The sequence below is a fragment of the Phasianus colchicus genome, chromosome 7 (genome assembly GCF_987193195.1).
Source record: "Phasianus colchicus chromosome 7, bPhaCol1.hap1.1, whole genome shotgun sequence".
NCBI lineage: Eukaryota > Metazoa > Chordata > Aves > Galliformes > Phasianidae > Phasianus > Phasianus colchicus.
The window spans coordinates 7,778,463-7,791,219 of record NC_143442.1 but is presented as its reverse complement, the minus strand read 5'-3'; the positions used below and the strand labels follow the sequence as shown (position 1 = coordinate 7,791,219).

The 12,757-nt window shown below is 37.9% G+C and overlaps 1 protein-coding gene across 4 annotated transcripts in view; it reads right to left on the bottom strand.

Annotated features, from left to right (window-relative positions):
- Window positions 1–4,554: 4,554 nt before the first annotated feature.
- The window catches only part of DPP10 (dipeptidyl peptidase like 10), a 357,782-nt gene continuing 349,579 nt past the window's right edge, over window positions 4,555–12,757 (bottom strand). For all 4 annotated transcript variants that reach the window (XM_090143605.1, XM_090143604.1, XM_031590710.2 and 1 more), the window contains exons 20-26: window positions 12,367–12,561; window positions 10,784–10,838; window positions 9,182–9,281; window positions 8,522–8,580; window positions 8,368–8,440; window positions 7,074–7,147; window positions 4,555–6,156 (exon numbers count right to left, since the gene is read on the bottom strand). In XM_090143605.1, coding sequence (XP_089999731.1) covers window positions 6,019–6,156; window positions 7,074–7,147; window positions 8,368–8,440; window positions 8,522–8,580; window positions 9,182–9,281; window positions 10,784–10,838; window positions 12,367–12,561 — 694 coding nt within the window. In that variant the 3' untranslated portion in view covers window positions 4,555–6,018. The remainder of the gene's footprint in view (window positions 6,157–7,073; window positions 7,148–8,367; window positions 8,441–8,521; window positions 8,581–9,181; window positions 9,282–10,783; window positions 10,839–12,366; window positions 12,562–12,757) is intronic.

The following is a 12,757-nucleotide window of genomic DNA, read 5'->3' as shown; positions in this document are numbered from 1 at the left end:
CAAAGAATCGTAGAATCATTACAGTTGGAAAGACCTGTAAGATCACCCAGTCAACTCATGAACCCATTACCACTTTAGCACAAACCCAGACCAACCACATTTCAATCACAAAGCCAACCAAACACATCCTTGGACCCACTTCAGCCTTTTCCACCACCCACACTATCAACAGCCCCAAGGAGGTGTGAGAGAACACCTGGGAGCCAGCTTCAGCCACAGGTACCATCCAAAACCCTTCCCTTTAGAGTTCCCTGTTCCTCACAGAGGGGAAGCAGAGACAGGTTCTCCTTCAAACACGCAGCTCCTTTCCTCTACTCACTTTCCCAAAGAGGCTCTTGGGGTGCTGTTTCCCAGGCTGGGTGCTTTTTGCCTTTTCTTATCTATGCCATGTGAAAGAAAACTGACTATTCACAGAAGACTGATACTGTCTTCTTGTCAGATGCTGTGTTGTGCAGTTGTACAGCCCCACAATTTTAGTTCATGCTATAATTAACAAATAATCATTGACGTACCAAAGGAATTAAACATTCTCATGCTATTCTCAATACATGTCATTAAGACAGGGAAGTGTCTCTTCCTAATGCTGCCTGTGAGCCACAGTTTACTTTTTCCACTCAAGGTAAATAGCATCCTACTGTGACAAGGTCTCTGTGAAGTGATGTGCCGCTTATTCTAATTAGCTGAATGTCATGCTCTCCCACTTTGTTATTGTTGAGCTCTTACTTTACACTCTGGGCTTCTACGCTTTTTTTTGGTCAAGAAAACACAGTGATTGTCACAGAGGCTTTCTGAACAGTGATCCTTGCTGCAAAAAAAACAACTTCTGCCTTGCCTCCAGCTCAGAAACAAGTTACTGAACCCAAAACTGAAGGATAAAATGAAGTGACACTTTATATACTCTGCCACATGCTCTTTTTAAGCCCGAAAGTTCTGCTTAAATCAGTTTTCCACGCTGCTTTTTCTTTTGTCTTGCTTAATTCTGATTACACCGCCAAATGATCTTGTTCTTTCAGTCATGGACCTCGGCTTCCCTGAGGTAACGTGAATTTCTCATACAATGCTCTACAAAACCCCTTCAAATATACTGCTAGCATTCATTGTCATTGCACTTTTACAAGCAACTCTTACAGAAGCAGATAAGCTCCTCTGTACAATTTCTATTCCAATATAAAAAAATATCAATCCATTAGCCTAAAAAATGTAGTGCTTAGTATAACTAAAAAGGAAGAACAGTTAGCTTGACAATGTAAATAGTTTTCAATGTAACAATTTGCAATGTGTTTCAGAAGAAAATATTTCACAGCAACTGCCTATTTGAAGCATGGAATTAGTCATAAAATAGGAATTGTTAAATATATCAGAAATGTAGGATGCAAATAAAAGTTAAATGCAAGACTAAAAGTCCATAAGAAATCATGTACTACTTCTTTCTTTGTGCCAGGAAAAGAAATAGGTCCTTTAGAGAAAGGCTCAGCATTGGGTATAGGACAGGACTAGCCACACCTCCCATCTTTGTAAGTCCTTTGGACACCAGACACAAGTCAGCATCTAACCAGACGGCTGTACTTGGAACTTAATACACAAAATACATTTAATCAAAACACATTCTTCTGATCGCTTTCCTCAAGGAAATACTTACTGAGCATCTTCCTAAGTCACAATCCCTTTGCAGGTTTTACTGATAAGAAACTTTTTCCTTCTATTTTTTGGTTTTCTGTGGTCATGAAATCTAAAATAGAGCTGTTAGCACTTCATGGGATATTTTAATTAAGGATTGTATGAAGGTAGGATATTGGACTGCTAAACTAATTACACAGGCAAGAAGTCTAGTTACAACTTTAATGGAAACTTTGGATCTCACACACTCACATGGTTTAAATTTCCTTAATTCTATCCAAAGAGCCAAGCAACTCAATCTAACAGCATCATAATTTTCTAGTGTCAATTTCCTTTTAGAAAACAGACATTTATTTTACTTACCATCGCAGAATTTTGCAAGCAGGCTTGTAGGAAGCACCTGTGTTACACCCTGGTGAGTGAATCAGCACCATCTGCAATCCACCTATCTCCTTTTTACCTCTTTCTTTTCTTTTCAAAGATCCAGATACCTTGGAAGCTGCCACATCCCATGAGCTCCCAATCGCCAGAAGCACTCTTGAAATCATTCAAAGGGAAAAGAAGAGTAATCTTCATAGTGCTGAAGGATGCTTTGCAGCAGATGCACCAGCAATCAACAGCGGTGAGGTTCTTCCTTCCCCAGAGGCAACAGAACTTACCTGAGGTAAACAAAAAATGCTCAGAGCTCTGCATCTTACCTATGTGTTTTAAGGCAGTTCAAAAGGAACCTGTGTTCAGTCTTTCTGGGCCAGTCTTCTCTTTGCTCCAGTTTCTTCAGTAACATCAAGTAGAACTGTAAGGAGGAATACTAGGTCACACCTTGCATCCCCTGCATTTTATTACAGGAGCCAACACTCAAAACTCCAGAGTTTCCATGGAGAATCTTTGACTTCAGATCAAATACAAGCTCTTCTGTCTTGAAAAGTACAATTTCTCAACTAAATAAATCTGACTCCAAACTTGAAATAAGTGCCAGAACTGAGAGAACAGAGGTTATCATCTTCATTTTCAGACATGGGTGGATCTACATATGCCAGAAGCACAGGAATAAGAAGCAGTTGGTTACAGGAAAGCATAGTAAACATTCATCAAACTAATTCATAAATACCTTTGCTAAAAGATTAAAATTCTGAATTTAGAAGTAACCAGCCCCTGCCCCTCTCCCTCTCCCCCTCCACCCCCCCCCCTTACAAAATCAGCTACAACTGATTTTGCAATATAACTGAAGCCTCAATATGACTACAGTTTTCATAGATTTTGCAAGTCCTAACAGCAGAAAAAAAACACAAAAAACAAGAACGTCAGATAAACTCTAGCAAGCACTAAAGAGACATGCTGATTCACTAGGTTTCCATAAATTACTAGGTCTAATCTAGTAAATGTCACATAGTAAGGACAGCTGAATCAAAGAGTACCTTTTCAGTCCAAAACAGTATCATAGTGCTTAACAATGGGTAAAGCTACAGAAAAATCTACACTTTACATGGTATTTCCGTGCTGTATGCCCCAATCAATACTATTGATAACAGACTAATTGAGTGACTGCCAGTTGCAATGTATGTAGAATCTGCCAGATAACCATAATTGTGCTGCAACTGAATGAAATACCTGAACTAGTTAGCAAGAGTAATAATAGCTCTGCATGTCTTGCATCAAATCCTTTAGCTCGAATCAGAGGCTGCATCTGCAAATCTTTTCGCAGTATCTGAATTAAATTCCCACTAAAAAGTCTCACAAAAAAACAATATAGTTCTGATGCTTGCCTTTGTATATATATATCTTTATATAAAAATATTCGTATTTGCAGGACAACAAATTAAAAAGCAGACTACACTTCCATACAAATAACCCACATTTCAGATAACAAACACAGTTTAAGCACACCAGTAATCCTGGCAAAAGCATTCCTACAGAAGTCAAGTCTTCATGCCATCTTCATATTAAATTAAATTGATTAAAATGAGATGATGGTACAGAAAGAACAGGAAATGGTGGCCTGAAACAGAAAGGTGTGGGGGGAAGAAGTGAAGATAGAATGTGTGCTAAGAGGTAAGACACTGCCAAAGGCACATGTCTAAGATAAAATGCTTCCTGAGCACATACATAACCCTACTGCTGAGATACAAACCTTGTTTGTTTGCTTTTGCAGACAACTAAAAGTGATAGGCATGAAATGCAGTAAATCTGAACGCACACTGGGTGTCTCTCAGGGCAGTAGCCAGTGTGTGTTGGTATCAACCTTTCAGAGTCTGGGCATGCGGCATGCTCAACACGTGAACATCGACTTTGCTCCTTTGTGTACATTTAGCTGAAATTGGGAAAAACATTCCTTGGTGTTCCACTGGATTAGGACCTCCTCTACAGTGCTTGGTTACGAAAATCATCAGTACTGTCAAGTGAATTTATTAAGTATGGTGTGTAATTCGGAAAATCACAATCTAGAAGTCTCAGTCAATACAAGACATTAAAAAGTTGCTCCCCTAGTAAAAAAGCAAGATCTGCAAAACTTCATCTTAAAAACTTCATCTTAAATTTTCTTTTTTTTTTTTTTTAAGACCTTATCATAATACTTGACACATGTACTGTGTACAAAGCAAAGCCACTCTGTGGTGACACCAGGCTCCAGACAAGTTGTCCTTGCATATTAAAAACAGATAAACAAATTAATAAAGCAAGATAAATACTAAGCATTAAAAGACAGAGACTTTTCAGGGCACCATAAAACCATACCTTTCAGTCAAATTAATTATTTACGCCACAAAAAATGCTAAGTTGAAGAAAATACTCCAGAAGAAAACAAACAAACAAACAAACAAACAAACAAAAGAAACAAGTAGAAAGCTTCAGGTGATTTCTGATTATGTTAAAAATAATTTCTATTTTTTCATAAAATATGCAGAACTTTGCAACTTAAATTCTATAAGTTACCTTCCAAAAGTTACTTGCTTTCTAATTTCATAAAAAAAAATGAAACCTTAATTGGGTACAAAAGCACCTGGAGCATATTCAGGAAGAAAAGAAATTATAGCTGTTCTCAGGTACGCTGCACAGCATCTGTCAGGAGTTTTCACATACCTTCCCAAAGATACCTCAAATTAAGACAACACTGCACTTGATTTCAGTGATTGGAAGTAATGTTCTGCAAATCCAAACTAGCTGTCTTGCTTATTTCATAGATCTATTTTCTACTGCTGGAACTCACCTTGGCAAATCTTCCTTTGCCTTGAATGAAAAACTTTTCATTTCTTTGAGATGATGTAGGAGCTAAATCCGGATGCAAGAGATGTAATGTGTAGTCCTGCAATAAGAATGTATGGAGTACTCTACCTACATGGCCACCTCGAGGAACTTCAGATCTAAATCTGAGACCAGACGGAAGAAAGAAACATGCACTATACAAAATAATTTTTCATTTGAAGACTAAATTATTACTCAATGGCATTATACATTGTAAATAAATTTTCTTTATCTGAAACTATAATATTTATGTATCTAATTTACAGGTGACAAAGTAGCATATTCTAAAATTAGAATGTAACCAGCAAAACTAGTAATTACTATAAACAATAACAAAACACAACTCAAGTATACTTCAAGGAAACAATGGATACATTTTGGACTGGGGAAGGATTTCAACTGCAGGTGTTGTTCTAGATACAGCTGTTAATCGTGTCTCAAAAAATTTCTTCAAGCTCTGAAACATTTTCTGCTTAGGGAGTCTTGAGTATATACATAAAGACCAAGAGTACACTACCAAATAATTCCTCAGTGGTTACTAGTGGGTATAGTAATAATAGTAAATGCCAAAATCGAAAAAAAAAAAAATCATTTTCAATATCAGTGTACATGATGCAATAGACAGTATATCCCCCTGGAGCAGAAACTAGAGAAAATATCGTGCCCTTTATTATCTCTGTGGTTTCTTATGGGTAATAAACAGCAGAAGAATTGCACTTATTGTGACTTTACAGTGAAGTGTTAGATTGCAGCCCACCTTTTAAAATATTAGTGGCCATAATACTTACGATAGGTTGTGCATTATGCAGAGATGAATAAAGATGTGCATTTAAATGAAAAACGAGCAACCACTTACAGAACCAACAGTGAGGCTTAACATAACAAACATGCACTAACCCTACACTTATGCAAAACTAAGTTCTTCCAGGAAACTGTAACCAACTGTTGACCTTCCACAAAGGTAAAGGTTTTGTCCCTTGGTAATGTGTCTGGACTTTGTAGTCGAATTCCAGTTTATTAGCTCATTGTCTGTAAATGTGCTGTTCCACTGTGATATCCTTTAGCTGCCCTTGAGCTTCTGCAGAATCTGCAATCTCACAGTCACTTTAAGGTTTTATTGAGCCGCAAAGTAAGTCCCCTTCAGTACTATACAAATAGGCTTCCTTATTCATCCTCTTCAGGTTCCTGTGGTAAAATCGGTGTCTCCTCCTTTAAACAAGCACTAAAAAACCCAAGGATTGTGCTGTAAAGGTGATATTTACTTTTCTCAGAAGCAATGTTATGACCTTCATCCGGGTAGATCTAGTAGAGGAAAAAGGAGAACAGCAAATAGTTTCTCAAAGGCCTTTCAAATATTTAGGGCTCTAATTTTCTTTCCCTGATCTTCAAAATGTTTTAGATGACAACAGAATGATAACATTAGTTTTATAGTATCAAGTAAAGCTAATAAAACTCAAAGCAAAATTCATTCTCTTGAAATTTGGAATTAAAGAGAAAACAACTGCAGTGAGCTCTGCAGAAGTGAACAAATTTATATTTACAGTCCCTATGCTTACACCAGTTCACTTTGCTGGCATTTTCAATGGTGTCCAGGTACTCAGATCTCACCATCATCAACAAGGACTAACTACCTTGTATTTTTAGATACTTCTTATTATCCTAGATTCATACAGGTTGGAAAAGACCACTAAAATCATTAAGTCCAACCCCAACCCACCCGCACCATGACCACTAACCATGTCCCTCAGCGAGACATTCCCCACAGTTCTTGAACACCTCCAGGGATGATGACTCTATCACCTCCCTGGGCAGCCTGCTCCAGTGCATCATCACTCTTTATGAGAAGAAATATTTCCTAATATACAATATTCTAGGTGTTCACTGAAAAATCTTTTTAGTCATACTTTTAATTGTCCTCCCATCTCATCCATAGCCCATGGGAAGTTTTATCTCAAATGAGATTCTCCCAAGTGAGGCTGAACAAGATTTTGCATATTATGAAAAGTGTGTCTGGATAATAAAGCACTTAGTAGAGGAAAAAGAGCTGAGAAAGTCCATAACAGCAGTAAGAAACTGTGAGAAACAATGTTCTAGCTGCAAACAGTCACAATACTGGTGTGAGATACCAGTGCTGTTGGTTGGAAGTGTCCTCTGTAGAAACAGCAATTTGAGGTTAAATGTTGACTCGTGTTCACAAGAGGTGCCACAGCTGTACATACCTGCATAGTGTAATTAACTCCAGCTTTTATTAGATGCTTAATTAGTTCTGCTGAATGTTGGAAGTGGACTTTAGCTGCAAGACAACATTTGGATATTATTAGAAAAAATGAGGTCATATAAAATATCGATCTGTTAAATAGCTTTGACTGAAAACATCTCCAGTCTCAGTCATTGCCAGAACTGAGCTGAGTAGCCCTCTGCCCAGAAATGCAGAGACCACATAGCAAAAGCCACACAGCACCTAACAGCAGGACTCCAGAGAAGAAGCTGGGACCCAGGAAAGCTGTGCTGTACTGGCACTGTGCAAGGCCTCCCCTTGATTTGCACACACTGAGATGGATTAGAGGTGTGCAAAACCATTCTTTTTGAACAACATGACAGTTTATAATTGTGTCAAGGGAAAGCACATCAGATTTTCTACTGCTTGCACAAGGTTATTACAGCCCATACTTCTTCAGGTAATGGACTTTCTGCAACATATCAGCAACTTAATCTTTGTGTGGTGAAAACAGGCAACTTTATTACTGTGTCCTCCCCCTGCAGAGTGCTGAGTGGGGTGGGCAGTGTCACTGGATGTGATATTAAGTAAGGGCAGCAGCAATCACAGCCATAGTGCTGAACACCCCATGCTGCTCAGCCAGCCATCAGAATCCCAATTTTATCATTTGTGCTGCATCGAAGAGCATTCTTTAGCTTCATATCAGTTAGGAAAGTTCAGAAAAATGCACTGTAGATACATTTAAATCTAGAGTTATAAAATCTCTCTTGATTGATGCATCCTATAATTCCATTTAAAGTGCTTTAAGTTACTTTGATTTACTTACTCTCTGTCTTAAGCTACTGATGAAACTATCAGGACTATTAAAAGAAACCCTGTAGCCCTGGCTTCAGATGCTTTGGCACTAGTTTGTAAATAACTAGCTGAATTTATCTCCTCATTTGGTACTCTGCTTCACCAAACGTACTGACAACTCTTTCCTCAGCTGCAGAATCTCTATGAATTTGACAATCCATTAAAAATGTATGTTTTTCCATTAGTAATCCACAGAATAACTTTCACTAGCAAGATGGTACTCCAGATTTAAAAAAAATTACAACATACAGCACCTAAAAGGTACAAACAATCAGCAAAGAAAAATGTCATCGGTCTAGAGTTACAAGTGACAACTGACACAGAAGATTAAAGATCCTATCAGAGGAATAATGTAACTCCAAATGGTCTCGCTGGATGTTTGCCTCGTCTGCCTGTTAAAATCTTTGACTCCAAATGCAACTGCATCTGTGAATACTTACTGTCCGCTGTCCCATGAACTATTAGCATATTTGCTTCTTTTAAACCATGAAGATTGTGTAATACACTGGATGCCTAGTAAACAAACATACAGAAGTGTAAGCGTATTCTGAAAGCAAAATCACTGTTTTAAGTTACTTGTTTATGGTAACTTACCTGATAGGTATTTTCCTCTTTTGATGGAATACCAAGGTATCTTTCTGAAAAAGCTGATGCTGTGTAAGTAAAAAAAAAAAACAAAACAAAAAAAAAAAACAAAAAAAAGCTCTTATGAATTCATCAAAATTTGTTCCATTTTAAAATTCCTCAGTTCTGACTTACAGCGAGGAGAAGATCTTTATGGCATTACGTAGAACATAAGGTGCTCATTTAAAAACCAGAACCCATTAAAACAGCAATGTGGTCTGATTTCCTGCGCACCACAGTCCACATTCCATCACCCATGCCTGATGCTTCTCAGACAGAACCCAATACCCTGTGACCGAATGATGATGTAGTTGATATCCTAAGGAATTCTACCACTAACTTTAAAAGCTTCATTTTGCATTAACAATTGTGATTCGGGCAGATATGTGGGTTCTAAGGAAATGGGGAACGTGACCGAATTTCAGTGGAAATGGAAAACAGAACCCCTTTGACAAAAATCCGTGGTGTTACCAATAATGCATCCGTTGTGTGTTTTGGTAACCCGTCCACCCCCCGTGAGCTATCCTTTCACTTAAAGTGAGGTGAGACTCAGCTGATATTGCTGCATTATCTCCCAGTTGTTAAGATGAATAAAAGATATGCCAAAGTTGAAGGGTGGAGAATACTCACCATATAACTTCATGTCTGTAATTGGTGCCACCACAGCTCCACATTTGAAAAGCCGCTCACTAGATTTCAGAATCATTGATGCAATGTAGCCACCATACCCCTAAAAATGAACACACAGTTAGTAAGAGATCTGAGAATTACTGGGGGAGGGAAACAACAAAAACAAGCGACCAAACCAAACAAAGAAGGTAAGGCTTCGGGGAACCTGACTATCTGGACTATCTATCATCAAGAGCTTGGCTTAATTCGCCTAGGAATTTCTTTCCTTCGTGCTCGTGCCCTCACTTCCAGACAGGTTTTCCAGGACAAAAGCATTACATTGGGAAACCACATTTTCAGAGTCGCTTCAGCATGATGGTAAAGAAAATAGTTCCCTGTTTAGATGTAAGAATATATGGTCCCTCACTCATGGGCTGGATTTCTATGGTTACCTAGCTGCCCTATTTTCAAGAAGCTGGTTGTCTGTGAAGTTCCAACACACAAAAGAAGCAAATGGAAGCATGCTGATTGTGACAGCAGTTTTACTTCTGTGTAGTTCCAGAATGTCTCAAAGAGCTCCGTGACTGTATGCATGAGCCCAGCATCATGAAAGTAGCATTAAGCAATTCTAAAGTCATCTTATTTTCATGCAAAACATTCTTTTTTCATCAATCAGCTCAATTTAATGCATAGAACAAAAGAAAAAAACAAACCACTTTTCCTATCACATTGTGGTATGCGGTTGAAAGGAAATGAATTTTAAAGATGTATAATTGACTCTAAAATAAGTAAAGGTTAAATACAATTAATGATGGCTGTTAAGTATATCTGTATTTATCCATACATATCTTAATTCTAAAACTGACTTATCGATTTTACGAATTTTTGTCAGTAGAATATAACTTTGAAAGGTTAACTAGCTTGGAAAGGGTAAATTTCCCTGAATTCAAAGCAGTGCTGAAGCTTGTCAAATCCCCAGCTTTTGCTCTTCGCCTTCACACATTTACATTTCTAATTTCTCCTTCTTTCAGAAAACAAATGCAGGTATGCAATCATCAATAATATTTTGAAGAGGAAAAGAATTTCAGGTTAGCCTTTGGCAGATAAGCAGAACTATGTTTACACGTGCGCTCTGTGGTAACTGTGGCTTGTCATGTCACTGTTAGGAAACTGTTGAATCTTCTATTGAAAATAGAGGCAGCCATAAGAATATCTGGATATAAAAGTTGTATTAGAAAGAAACAGTCAATTAACCGCAGCCCAATGTGCAAGACCCAAGCTTTTAAAACACAAAGCACATATTAAAAATTTCTAATGAAAGCAGAAAGCAACACTCTCTCCTGCAGATTCTGGAAAGCAAATACAGCAGTAACATAAAATCAACCCGATTAACCTCAAATATCTATTCTGAGAAGAAAAAAAACCCACACATAATATAAAGTAAATTATGACAGTTCATCCCTTACGCACACACACATGGACTTCTTTTAACAAATGGAACTTGTTAACAAATGGAACTTGTAACAAATGTCTTAGGAAAAGTGTTCAATATATTTTTTCATGAACTGATAATATTCTCTTACAGAATCATGACGAGACATCCCACTGTTTTTTGCACATTACCTTTCCAAATATACTCAGTCTCTTAGGATCAATGAAGGGCTGTTTCAATAATGCTCTGCAAGGAAAAAAAAAATACAGTCCTTTTTACTTTGGTGAATCTACTATATAAAGAAAACCTCATACTATGAGGAATTGTCATATTTGTGGATAAGGCAGAAGAACAAATTACAGCAATAAAATTGATATTGCACTGAGAAATGTGATTTTACCTCATATTCCTTCTCTGTATGGCAAACACATGGCATTGGACTCACCTCACCTAACTTTAGATACCTGGATTTGAGCACTTGTCTAAATTGCCCATTTATATCTGTTCCTTGGTCAAAAGCACGGAGAGAGCACTCTCAATGAGCTTTTCCTCCCACTTGCATCAGGCACTTCCCTCAGCCCAGGAGAGTGACCCTCTAGAAATTCCAGGATCATCCAATGACTAGAGTTTAAATGACTTTCTTTGATCAGCTGCCAAGTCTGCATGCAGACAGCTAAAAAAAGGTAAAATGAATGCAACTTCCTACATCTAGATAATGAATCAAATAATTAATTATCTCATCAAAGCAATTAATCAGCAATGGTGAGAGTGTAATCTGAGGCCCAAATTCACCTACTTTTGAAGAGACAAAAACGAACTGCAGTACTGGTTAAGGGCACCCTCCAATTTTCCCTTGTAATGCATCCAAAAAGAGGACAGATGTCATTTAGTCTAAAACAGAGTATTTAAACAGAATTCATATGTCACAGCACATGAGATCTGTGGCCTGCTCCCAGTGGCCCTTCTTGCAAAGGTCACTAGGACACCTGCAGGATGAATTGCTCTGCTCAGCACAACCCATTCTTGACCGATACAAATGTGAAGAGCCCCACTGCCCAGGTATGTCATACCATACCTACTCACTTACTTTTTGAAAGATCAGTACTTTTCAAAGAAAAGTAATATCTGGTTTTAAGCCTGCCCTTATCATCCCTTGAGGATCCCCAGAAAATGTCCATCCAGACATATTGGATTTTTGCACCCTGAGTAAAGATGGTTGCCAAGGCTGTGTGTGATTCATCTATAGAGTCAGATGACTCTCTTCTGCAGCTGATTGGATTTACATCAGTCAAAGAATGAAAATTCAAATGAGAAATAAGTAGCTCAAGTTTGGATCTCACTTGCACCATAACTCCAGTTGTACTGTACAATAACTTGAGAATATTGTGCTGGGAATGAGAGCAGCATCCTATCATATTAATCTAAAATGTTATAAAATATTAGAACACAAAAGTAGTTAAACATTACCATTTTTACAGTGAGAAATCTTCCTATGGAAAATTGAAATTAGGACAAATAGAAATTAGCTCAGAGGCCATCTTCTCTCAGATGGAGAGTTTTACTAATGAGAAGCACAAACACATAAAGCAAGCATCCCTGATCTTTAACTTGTTTTTCGTAATTAAAAGGCTATTATTTCAAAATCTGCAGCTGCCTTAAAAATAAACACTAACGGTATTTATTATACAAACAAAACATTCTGGGCAGTTTCAATTAAAAATGTTTATCAAGGTGGAAGTGTGGTAGAAGAGAAGAAAAGTTTGCACATACGTACTCTACAGCTGCTATTTGGTCCTTCACTTCCACTGATCCTAAGCATCGGTGGACCTCCTGTAGGATCTTGAGGCCTTGAAATCCACTCCCTCTGCCATCAAATCGAGCTATGATGACATTATCAGAGTTGACAAGCACCGAGTCCCAGTCAATGTGAAATTTATCTGTAACCAACTGGCTGCCTGGAGCTTCATCACTGCAAATACCAACACACCAGACACAAACAAAGACTATTGACAATGTGATGTGCTTTGCTGCTCTTCGATATTTTATTTAACCTAGATGGCAGAGTTCATCTGGTTATGCAATCCTGTTGAATTACTGTCCCTTCCACTGATACCATTCCATTAGACAGTGCTGCTATCCCTGCAGTAGCAATAAGCAAAATGACT